Here is a 26,051-nt window from a genome sequence, read left to right as displayed (position 1 = left end):
TTAACCCCAAAAAAGAGTGAACAAATTTACGACCCCTTTCAAAAGAAAGTATGAAACAATACATTTAAAGATGAAACGAAACATTTAAAGAAACAGAATTGAACACTAAATTGATCGTAGAAATCCTTTACATTTAAAGATAGAGAATTGCAATTTACATTTTCGAATTAGTAGAAAGTACAAATGATTAGTACTTTCACCAAGGAAAGTATGGAACAATATGATTTAACTTTTTCTTTTAAGTAAGAATTCTTGAAGGGGAAGAGCTATTTCCTACCATCATCCGAGGAAAAAATCACGAACTAATGCCAAGACAAATCCACTCAACAAGGCAAGTTTGTATGCCTAATGCACGTTACAGGTGTCACAATAACCCTAGCTTCATAGAAAAACTTAATCCATTATTTGAAGAAATCTATTCAACCTAGAAATGTGTACTCATCATGAAAGCAAGCAAACAAATTTTCAAAAGTGTTTAAACTTCGCAACTTAAGGATATGAGAAGGTAAAAGAGTTGATACAATCTTTAAGAGGATAAATTATCATTAAGAGGACCTTATTCTTTGAGAGGTTTAGTCAGTAGCCTAGAAAAGGTCCAAATAGAGAGCTTCCTAGAAGATGTGGAGATCTAAAACTCGAGCGTTCCCAAAATCTTCAAGACATAAAAAGGCAAATCTGAAATATTATGAGCTATCTAAGAGATTACTGAAAGCTTGAGAGGTTACTACGCACCAAGGTAAGCATTCTGAAAGTCATGGTCGTACAATACAACATTATTCTGCAACACAACAAAATCCCACAAGGAACACAAATACCTCAGATCAATACTTGTAGAAGACCATTATGAGAATAAAAATGCAATGGATGCACTACTCAAAGAAGACAATGCGTGCTAGTGCTAGGTATTCCAGGACCTCAGCACACGCAGAGTCATTGACATCAGAAGGAAATAAGTCAAGCCGTCAATGCTCACCAATAATTTGTGCTATGATAAAGCCTGATTTGTCCTATAATTAAGGCATTGCATTGCTCGAGTTTACAAGCACATGCTATCCAAGGAAAAAACCACGCCCTTAAACATGGAGGGCTCTTAGTCAGAGGTTTGCACTTGAATCGAAGCATCATGATGGTAATAATTTATGCTCAAACAAAGATGAGAGGATCCTCAATCAGCACTAGTCATGACACTGTGAAGCAAAGGACACTTTCCTTCTTAGATGAATAAATTACTTACTTCTTAAAGTAAACCCATATTACTACCTTAGGAAGTGTGATTTTATTTTTGGAAAAAAAAAACATAAAACATTGAACAATCTACTAATAAAGGACTATTACTTTTTTAAAGACCGTATAATAAACAAACAGAGTGTTGTATCAAAGCACTTGAATAAGGAAAGATAGCCAGTCAAAAGTACAGGGAAAAATGTGTAAAACTTGGCCCACAAGAATTACGTACAAGGTATTGCATAAATGAACAACATGAGATGTTTGGGGCACATTTAAAGGTTATATGAATGTAAAACAAAGGCATGGCATGATTCCAACCGTTAGAAAATTTTCGGTAAGCAGTACGATCAAAACATGTTAGTAATGACAAATGTATGTTAAAGTGTATGTGGGCATGCACACATGTTCGTGTGCATGTGTATGTGCATAGGTGCACACATGGTGGTGCAACCACATACACGTGTGCGTGTGCGTGTGCGTGTGCGTGTGCGTGTGCGTGTGCGTGTGCGTGCGCGTGCGCGTGCGCGTGCGCGTGCGTGTGCGTGTGCGTGTGCGTGCACTCGCGGTGGTGCAAGCACAAGTGGTGCTGGTCACATGCGTCTGCATGTGTTTGTGCATAAGTGCATGCACATGTGGTGGTGGTGGTGGTGCACGCACGGGCACGTGGGCAGGGGGCGTCCATGTAAATGTATGAATTGCCTCTTAGGAGTGCAAGTATAATCCTATCTGCCTCATAAAGTAGCCAACCTAAGGGTTCTGACTTCTTTTTTAAAAAAGCTAGGCAAGGACAGTGGCAAGGACAGTGACAGGGATGATGAGTTTGAGGGCAGCAGTGAAACCGTCATCACCATTTCTTTGCAAACGTATCAAGAGTTACTGGCTATGAAATGCTAGCTTTGGCAATGTAAATGCTGAGTTTCACCCCGCACATCTTTTGGTGAAAATTTTCCTTAAAGATTGTTGGCGGTGGCATAGTTCTCTGGCTGCCACATGTCATGAAAAAAATTCCACATACAATCAGGTTGAAAAACCTTAGTATAAACGGTACACCATACCCTTGACCCCCTCATCCCTCCACAAACCTCTGTGGATTTAACGGGATCGAGGGTGGGGGGGTTGGCCATCAACGCATGTTGAGCTGTTGTGCATCCGCTTCCAGTATGGTATCAGAGCTACACTCTGCCATCGTCGATGAAGCTCCCGCCTACAAGCTGCAGAGGGCTCTAGGCCATGGTCAAGCCGTTGAGCCAGTATAGGCCTGGCCATGACCTCTGAGCCATGGCCAAGCCTCTCAGCCTAAGCCTGCTGTCGAGTGTCTGAACCAAGTCATCATTGTAAGCTGCAGCCGTTGTCGTGTTCTGTGCAAGGAGCCGCGTTCGACGTCAGGGAGGGTATCGGCGGTGATGTCGTTAGCTGGCTGTTACATGTCATGAAAACGAACCCACAAACAATCACTAAGGTTGAAAAACCTTAGTATAAAGGGTACCCCATATCATTGGCCCCCAAACCTTGTGGATGTAACGGGTTATGGGATCGAGGGGGTGTGTGTGTCTTGGGGGGGGGGCTCTTTGGCCATCGGCACAGGTTGAGCTTTTGCGTGTCTGCTTCCAATAGCCATGACAGGGAGCACCTGTGTGTTAGCTGCTCCCCAGAAATTCCGATTTTTCTTCCCCCCTACCAAAGAGCATAAGCATGTTGAGCCCTACCATGTGAAAAAATCAATGTGTGTCCATTGATACCATCACCTCAAGTGAAACCAACCAAACTTAGTTTCTGCCTCCATTGAAACCTCTTTGGCTACCAAACCTGCCAAATAGTTTACCAAATCTAACCATCCAAAGCAAAGCGAATGACCCTATATAATATATGTATATAGACGTACATCAACGTGCAACATAAGAGGACATTAAAACTGCTTCAGACCAAACCTCATACTAAAATGAACAAGTTTGACAGTCATTTCCATATTGTCTGCTTGTGTTCAGCATAAAACCAGTTCAATCTACAAACTACTTATACTCCAGATTAAAAAGAAGAGCAGATTCTTATAGTACCTTACATTTTCAGCTCAGGGTTTTGCATGCACGTACATATACAACCCCCCTATGTTCCACTCCTAATTTAGCATGCTTTAATTTTGTTTTCAAAGCCCCTGCCTACAATAATTCACCTTTTTGGCCTCAATAATTCTGTTGACATAACTGGTAACTACCAAAAAGAAATGTTTTCCTGCAAAACATACTTCACTAGAAACTAAATAACAAGTTGTCCATTGTGATATGAATCTGTAAATGTTGGTTAAATCAGTCACATTGTACATCTCAAAGATCAAACAATAAAATGGCTAGTTGCCAAACTATAGAAAAAAAAACCCCTCTTCCTGCAAAATTCAAAAAATGGATAATTCCAATCACATTCCAAAAGCATACTGTCCCCTCTCGTAAAGAAATTGACATCCTAGAACTCCTTTCCAGAATTATGTCTAATGGACTTGATGGACCCGCAATACAATAAAACCGTCAAAGGCTCACCATTCCCTAGGCTTAAAGAACATTCTGGAACATTACTTACTGGAATGACTGCTCAGGCACATTGAGAAACTAGAAACTGGACAAGAACCTGATAAGAGATTCCCATGCACTTGACCTCAAGGACATGCTGCTCTCCTCGCCTTGTACAGGAGTATGTACGCCATGTGCCAGTCACCTGCAAATTTACACATTAAAAAATTTTGGTCACAAAAGCAACCAACCGATAGAGTCCAGCTAACAACCAAAGCATACTGTTTAGCTAACAATCAAAGCATATTGTTTTGAGCATACCTCCACCAGATAGTCTGGTTATATCCTCTTCTTTCTGAGGGATAGGCTGATGATCATCAAACTGGATCCATTTACCTGACAGAGACTTCTCTTAAAAGCAGCAAACCAAATAGACACCAAAAGACTGACAGCATCATAGCACTGTAGCTTGAATCAATAGCTGCATAATACAGAAAAATATACCACTCTCTTGCTTCACCCAGGCAACGTAATGCCCAGAGTCTGCACTACGGCCTTTGTGAGTAAGCACCGCAACCAAGTCATAATACCCTGTCACTTTTGACTCAGCCTGAGATTGCTCGCTGCCTGTGCTTAGAAGGAAACACCAAACCATATAACTCATAGATACCCATCTCCTTGGTACAGTGTGATTTCAAAAGAAGTACGACATACAAAACCTCGTGCAGCAATTAGTTCGACATTGTGTGTGAGATTAAACCAGAGTTCAGCTATTACTTCATCCTCCTCTAAGTCCAACAGCAAAAGTGTATACCTGTGGATTCCACTGCACTTGATGAAGCTCCTGTCCCATCTTTGGTCACGTCCTGAAGACAAGGTTTGGAAAATGAGAGTGTACAATATTTTTTGACCCAACCTTGTCTAGTATTTTAACATGCATTCTAGCGGACTGACTTCACTCGCTACTCAAGTAGTAGCAAACTTATTCATAAACTTGCGCTGTGGCTGACGTATCCATCCATTACCATTCAAACCTTTGAATCTTAAATTTAATTACCATAACTGTCACGAGTTTCATCATTCATAGCTGCAAAACAAAAGGAATTAAAGGTATTCTAACAAGTTGGCCCGTGCGTGGAGAAGGCAGGTCCCAGATTCAACCCAGCATGAATGATATGGCCACTTGTGTATTCCCAAATCTCAAGACAGGTGTTTTGTATAGGCACAATAACTGTCATCCACATAAACAACTCCTAAACATTCTACAACTGAAAAGCAGTGCACTAACACCTTCACACAAAAGTAAAAAAGGGAGGCAACAAAATAAGGATTTTAAGAAGCCAATGCTGCTTCCCAAAACTTGTGTATACTGCTCTATTTTAAAACTTCAAAGACATCTGGCATTTTAAAACTTCAAAGACATCTGGCATTCTAAATTGGATTGGATTGTCTAAAATGAATCTCTCCCTGGACGTTGTTTTTACCCAAATGCTGTGGGATGAGATGGATGCCCTTTCATAAAGGTTGCTATTTGTTTCATCGTGGCATGAAAATTAAGAAGTATGCTCAAATTTTGCCCATACCAGAAGCGAAATATTATCTTCAAGCAGGTTAAGCTGCCAATACTTTACATCAAAGAAGTAAAGGAGAGTAGCCTTGGCTTTGGGTATGTTAAGAGAGGTAGGTGAACTTTTGCTTGGCAAGCATCACCATAAAAGCTTGATTGAAGAGAAGGAAGAGAAATAATCTTGAAAGCTTGAGGAAAGTAAAGCACCTGATTCTTTCCCCCACAATGAGAGTTTTGGTGCTTTCATGATATAGCAACTATAGTTTTTTTTTAATGTCATACTACCAAAATGCATTATCTTTCTCTCGTCAGCCAGTTTACCTTTGCATCTGGCATGATACTGTCAGTGTTTTTGTTTTCCTCATATGACTTTTTGGTTAGACCAGCTTTTGCATCATCCTCTGCTCTGAGAATCTGGGAAGCGCGTTTCATCAGCAGTTTATGTTAAGGTAGCATTCAAAATGGAACTAGTGGATAAATGAGATCATTAAAAATTCAATACTAATACAAGGCTTTGTCAAAATAAACAAGAAGACAAACTTCATAACAACCTGGCGTGGCTCTTTTAATTTTGACTTGAGCTCGTCAGAGCATAAATCAAAAACATCAAGCAGCAATGGATAGTCCACTTTCTGTGTCACACAGATACCAAGGTCAGACCAAAATAAAAAATAACAGCCCAATCAAGACCATTTGCAATTAAAGGACTATGTGTGATCTGTATAGATTTCAAGAATCGCCCTGTAGGCTTTTTAGTAGGAACATTACCCTCAAAATTTTTGCTTTTTGATTAGACTCTCTCTTCCAGAAGAACCTCACAAACTGAACAGTCAGATATCTGTAAGATAAGGCTAATACCCATAAGAAAACTTAAAGCTAACACAGAATTGTCTCTAATTTAAATAGTTGCATGAAACGTAAACAGGAAAGGAAATGGCTCATATGTATGCAAGGAAACAGCATGAAACTAGGGAACGGAAACAGCTAGGAAATGGCAAGTCTTCAACATTATATAATGAAACAGAAATGTCAACTAAAAAGAAATGGAGTTTCTGCACTTTTTGGCCAGGAAACGGAGTTTCCTGTTACTACGCTAATTTAGCACCAGATTGTCAATATTGAGTTTTGAAAAAATAAGATTTGTAATATGGTTACGAAATGTCTGTGCGTGCTACTAACAGAATGTATGTAATATGGTCACAAATTTGCACAGCTTACTGCTTCTAAAACAATATGTATGTGCATGCAACTAACCGAAAGTATTATGAATCATGTTTGATTCCCCTAACATCTTCATCAGCGTCTGATTTTCAATTTCAACAAATTAGCTGAAAGTTTTTAATTTGCCAACACTTGCCTATTATTTATTGATTAAAATGAAAGGCTGCCCTATAAGTGTAGTACCCACCCCTGCAATAATGTGCCAAGTGCCATACAATTCAGAAAAATGAGGAGGAAAAACCATGCATTTTATTCATAGCGCATGTGACAAGAAAGGCTAAATCTCATATTAGCCAGGCACCCCATATGAAGGATAACAATTGTACAAGCCTTCCTCTGAATGGATCATTAGTTAGACGTATTATAGTAGCACGTATGGGCTAATAAAAAAAATTTATCGATGTTAGAAGATAATGTGAATAGAAGATATTGAAAGGATAGAAGATAAGTTAGAAAAGCCACATTTGCATGGACATACTCCATGCGCTATAGTCCAAGTTCAAAAGGGGGAATTTCAGTGTAAGTAATCAGTTGAATATACTCCCAAGAAAACTAACAAAGCATAACAAGATTACAGAATGATGTGACGTCAATGTAAAGAAAGTGAAAAAAAAATGTGCTTTCCTTCTGCAAGAAAACCTTCAAACATGGGAGACAGACAATATAAGACATAATAAAAACATAATATCTCTTATATGCCAAATAAAGTAAAGTTTTACTATTGAGAAGTGATCAAAAACCTTCAAGCCTGCTGATCTCTTGATTCTGTATTTGGAATCATGTACAAAGCAGACCAAGGGTAAGCTCACAGGATGTGATTGACATAGGCCCTAAGAATTAGTAAGATTTGTCTATCCTCTATTCAACTTTCTCTTCTCTGCCTGAGGTTTTGACCACTATTTTAGGGTAATAATTATAAACCACAGAAATATCCTATAGTCATCAGGTCAAAAGCAACAAAAAGCTGATTTTCCTTTGGAATCGAATCACAGTATTAAGCACCATTCATTGTCCCACTGGAAGTTTTGTCTACTACGTTTGGGAATAACAACATGCCATATGCAAATCTCCAATCACCAGGTCAAGGGCGCAAAAACATGACTTTCATTAGTGTATTAAACACCTTGCAAAATGGTATCTTAAAAGGGCTGCACTTAAGGCTGCAACCAACTATTCAAAAATGTCCGGACACTTGAGATGTTCATCAGGAGGCAGTATGAATTATTCAGAGCTTTAAAGGGAGTCGTGCAAAGGCTGACATGTTTGTTGACAAACAGTCACATCAGTGTAAAGGGTTGTTGGGTATTGAGACAAGTCAATCCAATTAGTAAATAGATGTGAATCAATGGCCTTTGAACTTCCAAACGCAGTAATAAATCCGTGCTTCTGAGCTCTCTCCGGTGTCTTTGAAAATGAATGTATCTGAAGAGCTCTCAGAGTTAGGCCTTTCATCTAACAAACAAATCTCTAATCCCTACTAAAGGCATCAGTATGCCAGCTTCAAGGGATCAGAAATATGTCACTCATACGTGTCCACGAAGTTTGATCTATACAGAGAAAATGTTCTCAAAAACGTTATAATCTATTTTCTGACACATGATGTTCTATCTAAAGAGCTCCCAAAAAAACATGGTTAGTGAGGAGACAGAATGCTCACGATGGTAAATCATTGATTTGCGATTGCTTCACATAAACAGAACTCCTTCCCAATGTAGGAGACACCTTTTCCAGCTCCGACTTCATTGCCTAGATTTCAAAACCAGGGCACCATTACCAATGCAGAAGTGATAAAAATACCATGATTTATAGAAAAAAAACTGACACCTATTTTTACTGTCAATTGGTGCAACCTTCAAGCACCATTACCAATGCTTTATTTAAAATCACAAAATGCCTTGCTTTATAAACAGAGGAGCCTGATGACTAGTTTTAAAGTGTGTACAGCCTTGTAGACATACTAGTTTTAATCCATCAAGCAAATGATTCACATCCTGTGATATGTGACATTTGAGAGAATACACTCTTTCTTTCTCTGCTGCCTCCTCTCCACTTTCAGCACAAGAAGTCCTGCCAAATTTTATAAACATAAATACCAGCATAGCATAGACTCAAACTTATATATTTATATAGTCAAAAAGAAAACACCTGTATAATGCAAACCACAACCCTCAATAAGGTACCAAGATACAAATGTTCCCTCGTCCAAGCCCTGAATAAACCCAAAGACAAAAGAAAGGGAGTCTGGCTGGCCACTCTTGATGTGAGGCTAAATCTTGAGAGGGGCCCCGCACGGAGAAGAGGGGAGGGGGGGGGGGTGGTCATAGTCACAGGAAACGGCCGTTTCAGTCACTAGAAACGTGTCTTGCTGAGAGAAAGGCGTGACTCATACTAGATTGGGAGGCGAGGCTATGGGGATGTGCAAATCCAAAGAAATAGCCGAGTCGATGTTGAGGTGCAGGTGAGGCTAACTAGTTTCTCCAGCTGCACAAAAAGTTTTTTTTTTTTTTGGGTGGGGGGGGGGGGGGGGGGGGGGGTTGCGTGAACAGTGTTATGTACCTAATACTAATCCTCTGGATGAGGGCCTAGTTTGGCAGGGTAAAGGGGCCATGAGATTAGGAAAAGCAGGCACATACAGGTGGCTAAGGTTCATTATTAATAAATCTATGTGAACAAGCTATTTATGAATGGGTGGTTATTTATAGCAACACTTATCACTATTTAGGTGAGGCGTGGGCTATTACCATGAGAGACTCTCAGTTGGTTTGTGCATGGACAAAAGTAGTCATACTCCTGCTGTGGACAAGATATGCATGCTAGGGTGGATTTAACATGGATATGTGGAAGTGAGTTTTAGCCTTGGAGATCTGCAGACACGGACATAGACGCGAACGTGGACCATGGTTGGATGGTGAGCTTGTTTACATCCTTCTATGTTGTTTGTACTAATCTTGTGTTTAACCTATGATTTAGGTGTTCACATGCCCCATTAGTGTGTGTGTGTGATTGGCCACATACAAGTTTCATCCCACCACCTCATAGTGGAGACATGGAGAGTTGAGCGTGTCTTCAGAGCTGGGGAGCTCATACAAAAACCCGAGGAGAGGATTTGTCGATTATGCCACAGAGAGGTTGAGACACATGAGCATTACATATGTCACTTCCCAGAATAACATAAGATCCGGGGGAGGTTTCACTGTGTTCCATGAGGAGCTTGGCCCACTTTCCAAGATCTTTGACTTCCCGGACGAGTGCTACCTAGGATTCTTCCTAGTTGACCTCCACAGACAGGAGGTTAGGCCCCAGCCACCCCTCCCCCCCTGCCATCCAACCATCACCAGCTTCTTCCCAATCTCAGAGAAGGACAGCCACACAATGGATCTCGTGGACCTACCTCGAGATGTTGCGGACCCACCTCGCGCGAGCAGAGTACCTCCGACCAAGCATGAACACTCCAACATGACCACCGCCCACGGACCCATGGACTACAATCAGCTCCAGATCCAAGACATGGTGCACCACCATCGAGCTACCTTTCCACGTGACGTAGCTGAGGGAGACCTCTCGGCCAAACTCATTAGCCCCATGCTTGATTTATTGGAGAGTGGTATTCCATCGATTGGGGGCTGATGCTCTTCTCATGTTTCATGTTCCTTATATTCCATGATGAGATTTCCATGGATAGTTTTGTATCACCCCACTGAGATAGCGATGTTTATGTTTTCTTTCTGTTTTATTTTCCATTCCATGATGAGATATAACATGGACATTATTGTATCACTTTGGTCTCATAGGCCCATTCGGTCTTTAGTGGACACTTAATATATGTTTCTTTCTTTCTTTCTCTTGATCTTTAACACCTCCCCACAGCAGATAGGTAGATCTACAGTACAGTTTACATACAGTGGAGAGCCTGTGGAGTATGTTACCTCATATGTATACCTTGGGATCACTTTTGTTGGACCTTAGTTCTCGATGCGGAAGGCGGCCGAAGCTAGATTGATGAGGGGATATGCAGCCCTTGGCTTGCTAGAGAGGCAATACTCACAGACATAGTTTCAGGAGCCAAGGATGAAGCTTTGGCTAGCCGAGGATGAAGCTTTGGCTATTTGATACTCTAGCTGAGACAGCTACAGAGGAGGTACATGATTGGTGAAAGCCGATGGAGAGGCCCCTAGTGGCCATGATCGCATGATTAGGAGTAAGCCATCAATGCCACAAGAGATCGTGCCAGCAGAGATGGTGGCTGCACCGATAGTGACAAAGGCTCTATTCCAGACAGTGACATACTGGCACAGGCTATGGGAGCTTCCACTACATAGATACCCCGACTAGCCCTGGCGAGGGAGATACAGAGTGCTGGTATGCATAGGTAGGCAGTTGGTTTGGCATGCACGGCATGCCTCCAGTACAGCATAGAGACCTCGTCATTTGCTCTCAGCCGCACAGAGCAGAACAGGGTTATCAGGAAGCACATTGTGAGACTGGATACTTAGAGGACATGGAGTTCACCTAGTCGTCCATTGGGGACGAAGATGGCCTTCTACAGAGATCACCTCCTATGCCTCAAAGAGGATGGTTTCATCATCCACCCACGTTACATGGACACACACCTATCTTTTGGGGTGAGATGTGCGATCGGCCAGATCCACACCTCGTCCCTGCAGCTGAGTGTGGAGAGTCACCATAGTAACATGAAACGTTTCGTCCGTTTCATCATTTCGAAGGTTTCGTTTCGTCTGTTTTGGACGAAACGCAAAGGTTTCGAAATGACACGTCTTATATACACATACCAAATTTATAACATAGCCAACAGAAAGATGAAGATGCATTTTTTGGGACTAGTGGGTATGAAATTCATGATTTTGGGAGTAGGTTTTTTGGTATTTTCAAAATTTGGGCGAGAAAAGGAGAGAAAGAGAGGAGGAACGAAAAAAGTTGGAAGGGAAGAGGGAGGTGGGAAGAAAAGAAGAGAAAGTTGGAAGACAAGAAAAGGAGAGAAAGAGGAGGAAAAGAGGTGGGGGGAAGAGGAGGGGTGGACCGTGGAGGAGACCAGAGAAAGAGGAAAAGGGAAGAGGAAGAGGAGGCGTGGAGGAGACGAAGTGAAGGAGCAAAAAGGAGGAGTGGACGAGGAGAAGAGGCTGAGCAACAGGTTGCGGCCGAGAAGAAGCGCCGGATGCGTGAAGTGGCAAATGGGCAGCAAACAAGGACATAAACAACGGCAAAAATCGCATTTGCAAAAAAAAAAACCTTCCGCCCGTTTTTTTGACGACACTTTACATTTAGGCGAAACGCCATTTCGATGGGCAGGTTTCGTTTTGTTTCGAAACGTTTCGTGCCAGAAACGTTTCGTGCCGTTTCAAGAGGGCAAAACGGGTTTTTATGTTACTATGGTGGAGACTACCACATATGGGCCCAGGGCAGCCGCACCGGAGGACACGATACGCCAGCTCTATCTCACAGAGCCTGAGACAAAGCATCATTACATATGCCGATGCCATGTATACTATGAGATTCGGGGGAGGTTCCACTGCCTCTTCCGAGCTGGGTTCGGACCACTTTCCAAGATCATGGACTTCCCGGATTAGAGATGCCTGGGAGTTTTTCTTCTAGAGCAAGGAGCCCTTAGTGAGATCCAGATCAGCTATACTTGCTCGAGGACCAACACAAAGAGCTCTCACCGATTTCTTCCATACCAGTGCTCCAAGGGTCGATCCACCCACCATACCCGAACCACAGGCTAGTGCAAGAGCTCGGCGGAGAGGTGTGACACTCGACAAAGCCACTGAGTTATGCACAGCTCGACGCCTCAGACCCCATGTCCCTCACCCGCAGCCACGCCACCACAGGAGGATCCGGGCCATCATCACAAGATCTTGCGCGGGCTCCATTTTACCACCTTGAGCACCATGTCACAGCGGCCCATGAGGGATGTATTAGGGTGATATGAGAGCTCTTTGCTCATGTACCTAGATTAGATTTTATAGTTCTAGATTTTTTTGTCTTTCTTTATTACTATTTTGTACCCAGGATGATGTACCTCATGGATTTGATGGTCATTTTGGCCTTTTGAAGACCTCTCTCTCTCTCTCCCCCTCCGTCCGCCAGTCCCCCTCTGCGCCAGCCCTCCCTCCCGCCCTCTCTCCCGCCACCCCCCCTGCCCCCCCCCCCTCTCTCTCTCTCTCTCTCTCTCTCTCTCTCTCTCTCTCTCTCTCTCTCTCTCTCTGCGCCTCCCCTCCTCCTGCCCGCCCGCCAGCCCCTCGCTCTCTCTGCTGCGCATACCCCTCTGCCCGCCGCTACCCCCCCCTCCCTCTTTGCTGTGCCTCCTGCCCTCTCTACCCGCCAGCCCCTCGCCTCCTCTCCTCTCTCTCTCCTGCCTGTCCTCTCAGCCCCCGCCTCCCCCCCTCTTCTCTACCTTCCGCCTGTCCTTAGCCCCCGCCTCCCCCCTCTGCCTGTCCCCCACCCCCTCCCCTCTTTTTGTTGCACCTCCTACCTCCACCTGCACACCTAACACCACCTGTGCCTTGTCCTGCCCCCGCCTGCACACGCAGCCCCGCCATTGCCCTACTGCACACCTAACACCACCTGTGCTTTGTCCTGCCCCCGCCTGCACACGCAGCCCCGCCATTGCCCTACTACTGAATCTTTTCTCTACATGGCTTGACCCCCCTCTTGCTGCTGCTGTTTCGCGCTCCGCGCAGGTGTCATGGATTAAATTCCAGTCCATTGGCTGTGGGAAGTACTGCAAAAAGTCATGGCCAAGACCGGAGTTAAAGAGGAGCTCGTGAAGGTGGAGGACAAGCTCAGCACAATGCTCCTCGACAGTCCATGCCACATGTTAGTGGATACCGATGGGAGATAGCTTGTAGACAGGAGACTCGTTCAGAGCATAGAGGACGGGGCTCAGGAGGAGTGGCAGTATTGTTTAGAGAGGAGCTGCAGCCACTGATACATATAGTCCGCAGAGTTAAGCAGGCTAGGTACATGTGGGTTAGACTGAGGGCAGAGACGGGCAGATACCTCTACATTGCTACATGCTATTTTGCTCCTAGTACATCAGTGTATGCATCACCTAGAGCGCAGTCTCCCTTTTCTATTTTGGATGATGACATTTGGGAGTTCTCCAAGGATGGTGACATCATTCTCCTGGGGGACTTCAATGGCAGGACCGCCCATAACCAGACAGTATTTTATGATACCTCAGAGGAGATGTTGAGGGAGCTTGATGTTAGGGATATGGACCTATCTAGACTCTCACAGGATGAGGAACACACTGAGTATGGGCGGTATTTGATAGACATGGGGACTGCACATGGATTGGCCATCCTGAATGGCCTACAAAGATTCCCGGCAACGGGCAGTTTCACTTGCTTTCCACATCGGCATGGTGCTAGTACAGTGGACTATGTTATGGCTCAGCCCAATCTCATTCCCTCTTTTCAGGATTTTATGGTAGGCACTAGGCCGGTTGGAGTAGCAGTGGATCATGCTATCTTGTCCTTCACTCTCACATTTCAATTGAGCACAGCTCCATTGGGACAGGTCTCCACACACACTCGTTATACCTTTACGAGGGAGACTGACACCGTGTACGCGGATGAGATATACAGACGCTTTATGTGCCGAGGAGCCAGGACGGCCATTAGATGAGCTCACTCAGATATTGATAGAGACGCTTCATGCTGCAGCATCAGAGGCATATCCCCATAGTCAACCTACACGGAGACGATCTGGGAACATGCCCCAGAACAGCTGGTATGATGAGGAGTGCAGAGAGATGAGAATCAGATTAGAGAGAGAGAGGTGCTCATGGGTGTTACCACTCAAAGACAGTCACAGATTACCTTCCGACGCCTAATGCGTCGGAAGAAGAGGGCTTATCTTGCTCAGTTAGAGAGGGATCTGTATCAGTTATTTATGAGTCAAGACTCAGGCGAGGCATGGAGACTATTCCATGAGCATTCACCATCACCAGCCATTACCTCCACAGAGATTTGGGGTGAGTATGCAGCATCCCTGTACACAGCACCACGACAGCCACCCCTACCAGACCCATCGGAGCCATGCCCAGAGACATGTGCTTTCTTTACTGTGCTGAGATGGTAAGGAAAGCTATTGACAGGATGAGGACTGGGAGAGCATATGATCATGATGGTTTGGTAGCAGAGCACTTTATTCATGCTAGAGATACGTTTGCAGAGCTTATTGCTATGATGTTTAACCGAGCCACGTGTGAGGGTTTTCCTGAGACTTGGAATATGTCCACGATTGTGCCTATCTTCAAGTCAGGGGATCCCATGCTTCCTGGGAATTATCGTACCATCATGATTGGTCACACATTGGCTAGATTATATGCATCTATTCTTGAGCAGGAGTTGAGTAGATGGGCAGAGAGAAAGGGCATACGTGCATCAGGGCAGGTAGGGTTCAGGAGAGGTTTCTCCACTCTTGACCATATCTTGACACTCAGAGCTATTATTGAGGAGGGCAGATCATATGGCAGGAGGATTTATTGTTGCTTTGTGGATTTCCGCAAAGCTTTTGACACAGTACCGAGAGCTAGACTGATGCGCAGACTACATGAGATGGGAGTGACGACAGAGCTGATTTGGGGAATCATGGCTTTATACAGGAAAGTTGTGGGGCAGGTACGTACTACTCAGGGTATATCTGAGATGGTACACTCCACTATTGGGGTGAAACAGGGCTGCCCCCTTTCTCCCACCTTATTTGGGATGTATGTGGATAAGGTTTCGGACTATGTAGAGCGGGAGGGTGACAGAGGAGCACAGCTAGCAAGGACATGGATTCCGCTCTTATTGTATGCTGATGATATTGTGTTGATCTCAGATTCTCCAGAGGGGATGCAGCGTCATTTGGATGCATTGCACACGTTTGCACAGGACAGTGGATTGTCTGTTAACCTTGGTAAAACCAAGGTGATGGTGTTTAACACCACAGCACAGTGGGTTAGGAGGTCAGCACCCACCTTTACATATGATCAGGACACAGTGGAGTATACAGATGCATATACTTACCTTGGTGTGGTTTTTAGTGGCCACTATTTACCTTTAGGAGAGCAACGGAGACCAGATTGACCAGAGCATATGCAGCATTGGGGAGACTAAAGAGGATGTGTTTGCAAGTTCAGTTTCACGAAAAGGTTAATGTGCATGCCATTTCTGATGTGCAAGGGTTTACAAGGAATGATAATAAAGAGAGGGTGGCCTCGAACAAAGCTCTGGCTCTTTGACACTTTGGTCACTTCAACCATGCTGTATGGAGTGGAGATATGGGGACCCTCAGTGGATCACCACAGCCGAGCTGGTAGCACTGATGGATGGAGATGTATGGAGAGGCCCTTGGTTTCTATGATTTCCCGGATGATTAGGGCCAAGGCCTCCGTACCACATGATATTATCCGTGCAGAGATGGCTGCCCCCCATTGGTAGTAGAGGCACTCACTCGATCAATCTCCTTTATACATAGCACTTGGGCTCCCCTAGAGACAGAAATGCTAGCTTAGCCCTGGAGTCTTCACGACAGTTGCCATCACAGGGAGACGGATCATGTTGGTATACACAGATAACAGCTTGGTTCCAACTCCATGGCTTTAGTATGGACAGGCTACCTCCATTTCAGTACTCCCTGGATGCACCCTCCCTCTCTCTCACACGGGCAAAGATTACCAGACTTATCAGGCAGGACTTGACTCAGCTGGACACTAGGAGGACATGGATACAACCGACACACGAGCTTGGTACGAAGATGGCTTTCTATAGAGATCATCTTCTCCAGCTCACGGAGGATGGGTTTGTGATTAGACCCAGCTACATGGATACTCATCTTTCTCATGGGGTACAGTGTGCTATTGGTCAAATGCGCACATCCTCACACCAGCTAGAGTTTGAGACTGGCAGATTCACAGGAGTACCAGCTGAGGCCAGGATTTGTCAGTTGTGCCAGATGGACCCAGAGACAGCGTTACATTACATATGTCACTGTCCAGTATATTATGAGATACGAGGCCGTTTTCACTGCCTGTTCAGAGAGGGTTTCGGACCACTTTCCACAGTCATGAGATACCAGGATCAGAGATGCCTCGGATTATACTTGCTGGAGCTGCGTAGACATAGAGAGGATCTCTTGAGAGGGAGGGGATCAGAGAGGGAGAGACACCTACAGAGGCAGATTACAGACTTCTTTCGACCAAAGATTGAGCAGTCAAGCCAGCAGGCATTGCAGCTAGCCCCAGAGTATAGCCGCACTAGAGGTACACTGATTGATCGGGCTATAGAGCTGGGGCGGTCCAGGTGCCCCAAGATGTTGGGGTAAAGGCATTATGCCCACCCTTATAGTGTGTACAAGCCCATAAGTTATAGTACATAGTACACTTAGTACTTTTAATGTACTAAGTGCACTATGTGTACTAGTGCAATATACATGTGTGATAGGGGAGTCACACACTCATTCTCATGAGTTGACTTATCCCCACAACTCTCTCTCTCTCTCTCCCTTCTTCTCTCTATGTATGTCTCCCACATGAAACCTAACCCTAACTCTTAATCTCCATTCAACTGGTATCAGAGCTTAGGTAGCTGTCTTCATCCTCTCCCTCTTCCCCTCTTCTTATGATGGCTGCACCCTGTTTTTCTCTACTGGTTTAAAAGTCATTCTGCTGGTCATACCTACTGATTTCTGGTCGTACCCTGATTTCTCTACTGGTCGCACTGTCCATTCTGCCCAACTGGTCGCCTTGCCCAGTCCATGCAGCCCAGCTAAGGCTGCCCAGGCTGCCTAGCGCAGGTAGCCAACAGCCAGGCAGCTGAGCGGGTTGCCCAACCAGCCAGACGCCACCAGGCGCCAGCAGCAGCAGCAGCAGCAGCAGCGCCCGCAGCAGCAGAAGCAACACCAAGCGCAGCCAGCGCTTGCAAAGCAGCAGCAGCCAGGCGCATCCGTACATCAGCATCAGCATCAGCATCAGCATCAGCATCAGCATCAGCATCAGCATCAGCATCAGCATCAGCATCAGACGTGCCCCCCCCTCTCCTGCAACAACAAAATTCAATCTGCAAATCTCAGAGAAATTCAAAAATTAAGAGATATTTGCCTTCAATTTTGGGATTTTCCTTGTCAATTATCATCACTTGAGCAGGTACAGGTTGCAATGGCTCAAATTTGAGCACAATTGGCAAAATTGGTGACATTGGTCACATTCTGGGTCAATTGGCAGGACATTGGCCGTTAAAATTTGGGGCTTTTGATGTAATTGTGCCATTGGGCATTCATACATGCTGTATGATGTGAGCAATCTCACATTCGGGGCAAAATTGCAGAAAATTGGAGTGCAAATCAAAGGGCTTTTGTGCCAATTGGGTTGATTTGCATGCATACACTGGCATTTGATGCTTTGGGCAATGTGTTGATGCCTGTCAAGCACTCAATGTGCGAGTAAATCAAGGGGCTTTTATGTATTGGATGTATATGTGGCCAGGGGGAAGCATTGTGAATACTCTGGATGCCTTCATGTGCGTCAATGTACCATGCATGGTCAGCAATTGATGTGAGAGCTCTATGGTCTGGAGCCTGGATCTAATGCAGACGTACACCTGCTTTACGCAGCCGCGGCTGGCAGCAATCTCGAGGCCTGCGAGGGTAGCTTCGTGGCGGTATGGGACGTCGCGAGGTAGAGATTGGTCAGTACGTCAACCTAGTTAGCTCAGCTCATGGCTCGGTGGGGACAGCCAGGACTGTGGGCTTGCCCACGGCTGTCATGGTTGGGAGGTGAGTCAGGCCTGCACCCCCTTCTTGTTTATTTGGTTTGTTTGCAGGTTTCGAGTCTCGTACGAGGAGCGCGTTCTACGAGGAGACCCGGTGGGGTTTTGACACCTAGGCCTCTTCCTGCTTGAGCTCTGCAGACACAAGGATACACCTTCTTGAGAGAGCTTCGGCCCCAGCCACCCTGCCCCCTCCCTCACCAGCCAACCATCACCAGTTTCTTCCAGACCCAGGAGGTGGAGGACACCGATATAGTGGATCTTGCGGACCCTCCACGAGCTGATCTGGACCTACCTTGTCCGAGAGGAGTTACCTCGGACTGAGCTTCCGCACTCCAGCATGCCTGACGCCCTCGGCCCCCCAATCGACCACAATCACCTCATTGGCTCCAGATCTAGGACATGCTCCACCGCAATCGAGCTACCTTTCCATGTGACCTAGCGGAGGGAGACCTCTTGGCCATACTCGGAGCTGATGTTGCTCTCATGTTTCTATGTTCTTGGTATTTCCATGATGAGTTTCCATGGACAGTTTTGTATCACCCAAGTTTGATAGCTATGTTTATGTTTTCTTTTTGTTTTATTTTCCATTCCATGCTGAGATATGCCATGAACACTATTGTATCACTTTGGTCTCATAGGCCCATTCCGAGGGACGATCCACCCATCATACCCAGACCACAGGTCTCTACGGAGATCCACCTAACCGGGCATCCTGTACTTGGGGCATGGAATAGAATGTCGCTTGCTTCATGGGAGATAAGGGATATTGACAAAGGAATAGTTCTCTGGGAACACGTTCCCTAAGCACCCTTCTATGTTTCATGTTGAAAATCCAATGGTCCTGCGTGACACCCACAAGCTTGTACATAAATACTCCTTGTAATATGAGAATTGTCAGAGGCATGTCGGCCCATAGTGGTTGTGTACTTTAGGTACGGTGCAGTACAGTACAGCATGCATATGAGTACATAAAGTACGCATCGAGATAAGTATTTAAAGTACGTTAGCTTTTTTAAAATAATGTATATATAATAAAAATTGTATATTATAAACCATTCATAATTTAGCAACACTGGTACACAAAATTACGCAAAAGACAACTGAAATTCAAACATATATGCTCTATAAATGTCAAATGAGCAACAAGCATACAACATGAAGTTCTTTTGAATCTAAAATCCTAGTGCAAATGCCAATAGCCATATGACTGGCACAAAATAATATGACATCATACATATTTAATCATAAATCATAAAAGTACAACGCTAGCCACTAGTAGCTACAAGCTGAATATGTGACTAGTCAGTGGTCACAATTGAAATAAATACTAATATACTAACGACTAACTAGTAAGAGCGACCTGTCACCACAAGGCCACTGGCCAATAAATCAAGTCTCATGAGTCACCACCACTCACTCATAATCATCCAAGCCTGTAGACAAGGATGATGAGTAGTCTCCGTCTATGAGGATATTCCCATCAAAATCATATCGCAGCTCCCGCTCTACCACATCACCTGGCACATCAATACCGGTATCTCCTCAACAATGGTAGAGGGTCCAAGTCTCTCCTGTGAAGAGTCTGGATCTGGTGCTCTAGATCGCTTCTACCAGTCGCTTGGGCAGCTCTCCCTCCCGAATGTGCACGACGAGTATACACCTTGGTGCCTTTAGAGGTGAAAGGACGCAATTGAGCTAAAGAAGCGAGGGAAGTGGTCGTGATAGCTCAAGACTGAGCTTGAGTGACTCATCTATCAATACCCTCGAGCTCTCTATGAAGTTGTCTGTATATCTTCTCCTTCTCATCACGTACTATGTCATACTCCTCGCATGCTACTGAGGCTACTGATTGGACGCTCGAGCTCCTCAACATCAAGCTCCAAACCATGTTTTAGTGACTGGTCACTTCAAACTTTATTTCAAAGTATGGGTACGGAAAGCATGGTACCAGTATGATACGTATTGAAAGTATCGAACGGATGAGTACAAGTACGGAATGCAACTATGTGTCGGCCCCTTTTGCCCTAGTGTGGTGTTCAATATCTTATTATTGTTTATTTTGTTGTGAATGTGAATGTCGAAATGGTTTATCAATTTATCATCTTGTCTTAATTCTTGCTTAAATTAAATGGTTAAGCTGATTCCATAACACCCCAAACACGTTACACAAAGAATCTACAAGACTCATGCCAATTGATCTTTGCCCCCAAGGCGAGGCAAAACTCTTTGACTATAGCAAAACATTGGAGGTTTCTTGCATCACCAATGAGGTAAGCTATGGTATTGTTTGCAAACTATGAGGACTTACACTTGTGCATGCACCCTCAAGAAGTTACTTATGGTCTACCATGAAGAAAAAGAAAAGAGGGAGCCAAGGGGGGGAACAATCTTGATGCCCAGAATGGGAGATGGGGAAGTGCTCTCCCTCTGCAACTTTAACGAGAACACAGTTGTGGGCAGAGGAGTGAAGCGTCGGCACTTTCCTCAAGCACATGGTTGAGAATCTAGTTGGCGTCATTGTCCCGTCAAAGCAGGCTGATTCAAGGCAGTCATAGGCTTTCTTGTAGTCCAAAAGAAGAACCATCAAATCCTCTTGGTGGTTTTTTTTGGCCCGCTGTAGTCACTCCTTGGAAGGTGAAATCTATCTTGGATAAAGCCTGTTAGGTACCATTGGTGAGGAAGGGCTAGAGGCGTTGACAAGCATTTTGTATATTGTGCCGAATAGGGTTATGGGTCCACCAATGCCAAATCCCTAGATAACCTCCCTTCTTTGAGACAAGGTGAATGAAGCCCCCAACAAGGCGCTCAAGTAACATTCCTAAAATTATGACCTCTATCAGTGTCGCTTGCGGGGGAGATCTCGGAGGGCTTGCTCCAACGCATCGGCTTGGTGATGGGGGACGACGACTATGATATGTCCTCACACGCGTTGGCGCACCGTGTCCTTGTAAGGGTCTCTTGATATGAGAGGAGATACGTAAACATCTGAAGCGAGGGCGCAGACACGAGGTTGGCTTGAGTGCATTCTCCCGTTTGAACTGGGGACCCCATACCGCACTTACAGATGTTTAAACAAATCTGTGAAGCATTCGGCCATGTGGACAATCAAGTCAAGGTGAGTGCCTTTGGCCGCACCCTAGATGGCAAAGCTGGCCAATGGTTTAGGTCCTTGAAGACAAAAGATAAGGCCACCTTCGAAGCCTTGAGAGAGGCCTTCAAAGTTGGATACTCCCGTCAAGGAACCCGATGGAGGCATAGCCGGCACACCCCATCCTTGGCAATGATGTAAGTTGAAGGATGCGAAAAATTCACATGAAACGTTCTCCTCCTATGTCCAAGAGGCAGCCCATGCATGGTAACAATACTCTACCCATGGAACCTCTAGAGCCTTTGGGGAAATTTGGACAGCCTCCACTTGGGCTCCAATACAGGAACTATTAGACAGGAACTATTAGGAGTCTCGTCTTTGAGCTACTATAGCCAGGCTAGGTTGCGAAAGAGATTCCTCTCATGCCTCTACAAGGGCTGGAGCCTTCCTTGGGCTGTTGTCTAAAGACAAAAACTATGGTGTAGAGCCCTATGACGAGATGTGGCGGTGGAACTAGATGTAAGCATAATCTCTTAAATTTTCTCAATACATGGCAGACATAAAGGGCCGTGCATGGTACTAGTACTCTACCCACGGAGCCTCTCGAACCTATGGGGAAGTTTGGGCAACCTCCACCTCGGCTCCAGTACATGAACTATTAGGGGTCTAGTCTTTGAGGAACTATAGCAAGGCTAGGTTGCGAAAGAGAATTCCATTCCTTTAGCTTCACTCCTGAGAGGGAGATCTACAAGCTCCTCCACATCAAGGATACTTGTCTAGGCCATGGTCACAAGAAACATTTCTTCTTTATCATCATTTCGTAGTTTCGACACGTTTCGTTATGTTTCATTTCGTCTCTATGGTCAAAGTGGAGAGGTTTCGAAGTGACACTTGTCGAATCAAATTGGGGAAAAGTGAGAAGTAGGAAACTTGAACAATTTGGTGTGAAATTAGATGCGATTCAGGCTCAAAGTAAGAAACTAGGATTCATAAATTGAGGGGAAATAAGAAATTGTAGGAAATTTCAACAATTGGGTGTGGAATTAGGTGCAATCGAGGCTAAAGTATGAAATTGGAGTTTATAATTGGAAGAAAGTGATAAATTGAAGAGCTAGTGGAACACTTGTAGGAAATTTTCATTAAATGGATGTGAAATTAGGTGAAATTGACCAACAGGTCGAATCCAGGTAAAATGATGTTCAACCATTGAGGTTGAAAGTATGAAATTGGGGGAGAGTGAGAAGGTGGGACACTTGTAAGAAATTTTAACAATTGGGTGTGAAATTAGGTGAAATTGACTAAGAAGTCAAATTTGAGGACTATTGCACATAGTCACAAGAAAATTTCATCATTTTGTCTTCACAGGTTTTTGAAGAAAAATGACATGGAGAGGAGAATAAAGAAGGGAAAGAGAAAAAAAAAAAAAAGAGAAGAATAAGGTTCCTTTTTTTAAATAAATTTCGGCGAAATGGTGTTTCAATCGAGAGTGTGTTTCGAAACGTTTTGTCCATTTCCTTCATTTTGTATTTTGTAGGGACAAAATGGGTTTTCATGTGACTATGGTCGAGTCAAGGCAAGGAACCATGCCTCTCTATGCTAAGTATTGAATTCAATGAGGCTCATCAAGAAGCACCGTTATTAAGCATAACGATGAGCTTAATCTAGAGATATTAAGACAGGTTAATTTAATCATAAGAGCGATTAGCATAATCATGGCCACCACAATCCTTTCTTCATTAAAGGGAATTTACCTTAGTTTGCCAAGTGTGGAAATTCTGGCCTTCAAACTTATCTATCTTCATTGAATAAGCCATTTAGGGAAGGTCTTACATTTGGGATGCATACCCAAAAAGTAATGTCTAGTCCCTTTAGTCCCTTCACAAATTTAATGGCAAAACAAACTAGAATTGACCTTCGCCATATATATGCAAAGTAGTGTGGCTTCCTTTTTATCTTTGTAATCTACTTTTTGATATAATTACTGTTAGATGACTCACTTGAGCTTGGCATTTTGAGGATGCAATGCAAGAAGAGTGTAAATGAACTACCAAATTAATGACCAAATGCAATGTGAGCTGATAGAAGATTGTAACAAGTCCATAATGGCATGAATGAACAACCAATGTCTCCAATGAAATGACATTAGGCTCTGTTTAGCCTTGATTAGTGATGCTTAATCCTCTGTCATAAACCAGAAAACAGAGCCATTTTGGAGGATCCAATTAATGAGATTAGACTTGGGGGAAGTTGAAATGCTTCTAGAGTATTGAGTAGCAATGTATTAATTGGTTTGAGCCCATAAAACAATACATTAAGCAATTGCAACATGGATCAAAATGATGTTTATCAAAGCTTCTCCCTCACTGTGCAGAGCAAGTACAGCAGCGTCTGGCGACATTTTTACTGAAAACAGACCACATAGGTGTGTTTGTCATCTGCCAAAACCCCTAGGGCTAGCTTGAATTAGAAGGAAACACCATGTAGCCCCCAATCTTAGGTTTTTCCCCAAAATGAGAAACGACTGGTTCTTCTTCTCCCGCCGAAGACTCCACGTGAATTCCTTCGATTCCTCCGAGTTGCTGCTGCTGCGCCTATGAGTCGTGAAGAGACTCCTTTGCTAAGATTTGGAAATGATAATCTGTGATAGAAGATATGAAGCCTCCATTGCAGATGGGTATGATAGAGAGAGGAAAATTTGATTAAACTAATGAGTATAACTAATTAAGTTAATGATATGACTAATGTTAGTGAGATTCATGATCCTAATGGCTCTGATACCAATTGATGAATTCATGGAAGCTCATAATGATCAAGAAGCAACATTATTAAGCAAGATGATGAGCTTAATCTAGAGATATTAAGACATGGATTAATTTAATCATAAGAGTGATTAGCATAATCATGGCCACATTGTATCACCTGGTTTGCCTCTTAAATAGGCTTCATGGGTACATTGATTCATCAGGAGAACTCGTGGGCATTATCTTAGGGAGCATATCCTACATCTTCTGCTAAACCTCCTCCATAAAGCCTAGAATCTCTCCACCTCTCCATAACTCATGGGCTATAACTTCTCACTTATCTACTGGTGCTTTTACATGGATAAAATGGTTTTGAACCTTAGCCCCTTGTCTGCTAATGTCACATAGGATATTTTGGTGAATTTAATCCAACACTTAGTGGACTTGTTTGGAGGCCGGCATTTGATGTGCTCATGGTACATGAGCATCTTTTTGGCAACATGTAGAACCACATGGTGTGGGAAGCTTCTTCCGGGATGCAACCACACTTTTTGGCCTTGGCTTCCTACCAAACTAGGAGGGGTGTGCATCTATAGTAACCAACTAGGTGGCAAAGTCAAGCACCATCGTCTTAAGTAGGGTTGGTGGGTGCTGCTCTCTATTGGGGAGGGCTGTATCATTTACTCGGGTTGTTTTGCTCCATCTTGATTAGTGTGTCGGCAACACATTAGCAAAAATACAAGATCTCAAATTCCCATGTTGAGGACTTGGAGGTGTTTACTCAGATTGAGGGAATAAGGAAGACTTTTCTTTCCGCACTTGGGAAGCCACCATAGATCTGCATCTACCACCATAGGTACTGTAGCAACTTTGCTCGAATGATATGGTGAGGGCCAGATGAGCTCTGCGTATCAATCTGGATAGCACCAGTGCTTTCCAGAGATTTTGGAGAGGTTCAGCCAGCAGCCAAGAGAGGAAGCAGCCCAAAGAAGATCTTCACACCTCCTAGTCGCATCCGAGAGCCACGTCAACAGTGCAGCCACAGAGAACTGCCACATCAGCTATACAACCAACCATGTCAGTTGTACAACAGATATCAGTTGATGGAGTCAGCCAGGTGCCCAGGTATAGCAACAGCAGCAGCAGCAGGTGACCTCATCCGTGCCTCGTCGGCAGTCCGTACAGAGCGTATGGCGGGCGACAGGGATGTCCAAACAATTGTACGGCGAGCGACAGGGATGTCCAAACAATTGTACGGCAATTGTCTGTTGCAGATCTGTCCAGCAGCTAGACAGTATGGCAGCTGTACGGTGATGGTACCACAGCAGTGTGCCGCCAGATGCAAGGAGGCGCCAAGGTGATGTTGATGGAGATGATGGTAAGGAGGAAGCCGGTGTACACGTTCTATATGTTCATAGTGCACAATATCACCATATATACACAAAGTTTTCTTTATTTGCGTTACTGAGATATGCTTTTGTTTTTCTTAAAACTTGCTTTATCCGTAGTGCACAATATCATCATATATACACAGTTTTCTTTATTTGGGTTAAAAACTGAGATATACTTTTGTTTTTCTTAAAACTTGCTTTATCCCGAATTATTAAAAAATATCAGGGATTTGACTATAATAATAATAACGAGGGTGCCTACACCTATACTTTATAAGGTGGGTGGCCTTTTACAATAAAGTGCGCACCCACTGTATAAAATATAATAGGTTCATAAGGTTTTTGACCTCTACAGAAACTAAGGGAATTCTGTTCAAAGACAACAACTAACCATGTCAACAATCAGTTCATCCAACATGTCCATCGGTTGCTTAGTTCTGGGCATCCCGGCTCCTCTGGACAACATGTAGACATCTCTTAAGCAGATTCATGCTAGTGCAAACACACATGCTAGAAAGTCTCCAGTTCTCAATGCTTT

General features: G+C 44.2%; 1 protein-coding gene across 3 annotated transcripts in view; it reads right to left on the bottom strand.

The window, feature by feature from the left end:
• Nucleotides 1–642: 642 nt before the first annotated feature.
• Nucleotides 643–26,051, bottom strand: part of LOC147624091 (ubiquitin carboxyl-terminal hydrolase 6-like) — a 114,178-nt gene continuing 88,769 nt past the window's right edge. The window contains exons 10-19 of one of the 3 annotated variants that reach the window (XM_086820749.1): nucleotides 8,475–8,583; nucleotides 8,174–8,262; nucleotides 6,064–6,133; nucleotides 5,847–5,927; nucleotides 5,617–5,709; nucleotides 4,543–4,594; nucleotides 4,233–4,355; nucleotides 4,050–4,124; nucleotides 3,847–3,933; nucleotides 643–778 (exon numbers count right to left, since the gene is read on the bottom strand). In XM_086820749.1, coding sequence (XP_086676875.1) covers nucleotides 3,875–3,933; nucleotides 4,050–4,124; nucleotides 4,233–4,355; nucleotides 4,543–4,594; nucleotides 5,617–5,709; nucleotides 5,847–5,927; nucleotides 6,064–6,133; nucleotides 8,174–8,262; nucleotides 8,475–8,583 — 751 coding nt within the window. In that variant the 3' untranslated portion in view covers nucleotides 643–778; nucleotides 3,847–3,874. Of the gene's footprint in view, nucleotides 779–3,398; nucleotides 3,934–4,049; nucleotides 4,125–4,232; nucleotides 4,356–4,542; nucleotides 4,595–5,616; nucleotides 5,710–5,846; nucleotides 5,928–6,063; nucleotides 6,134–8,173; nucleotides 8,263–8,474; nucleotides 8,584–26,051 lie in introns of those variants that run through there. The other 2 variants (XM_086820748.1, XM_086820747.1) reach the window with 2 other exon arrangements.

This window comes from Cibotium barometz, chromosome 26, assembly GCF_041138505.1.
Source record: "Cibotium barometz isolate CiBa-2024 chromosome 26, ASM4113850v1, whole genome shotgun sequence".
NCBI lineage: Eukaryota > Viridiplantae > Streptophyta > Polypodiopsida > Cyatheales > Cibotiaceae > Cibotium > Cibotium barometz.
Note: the sequence above shows the minus strand (reverse complement) of the source record. Positions and strands in the feature narration are given on the sequence as shown.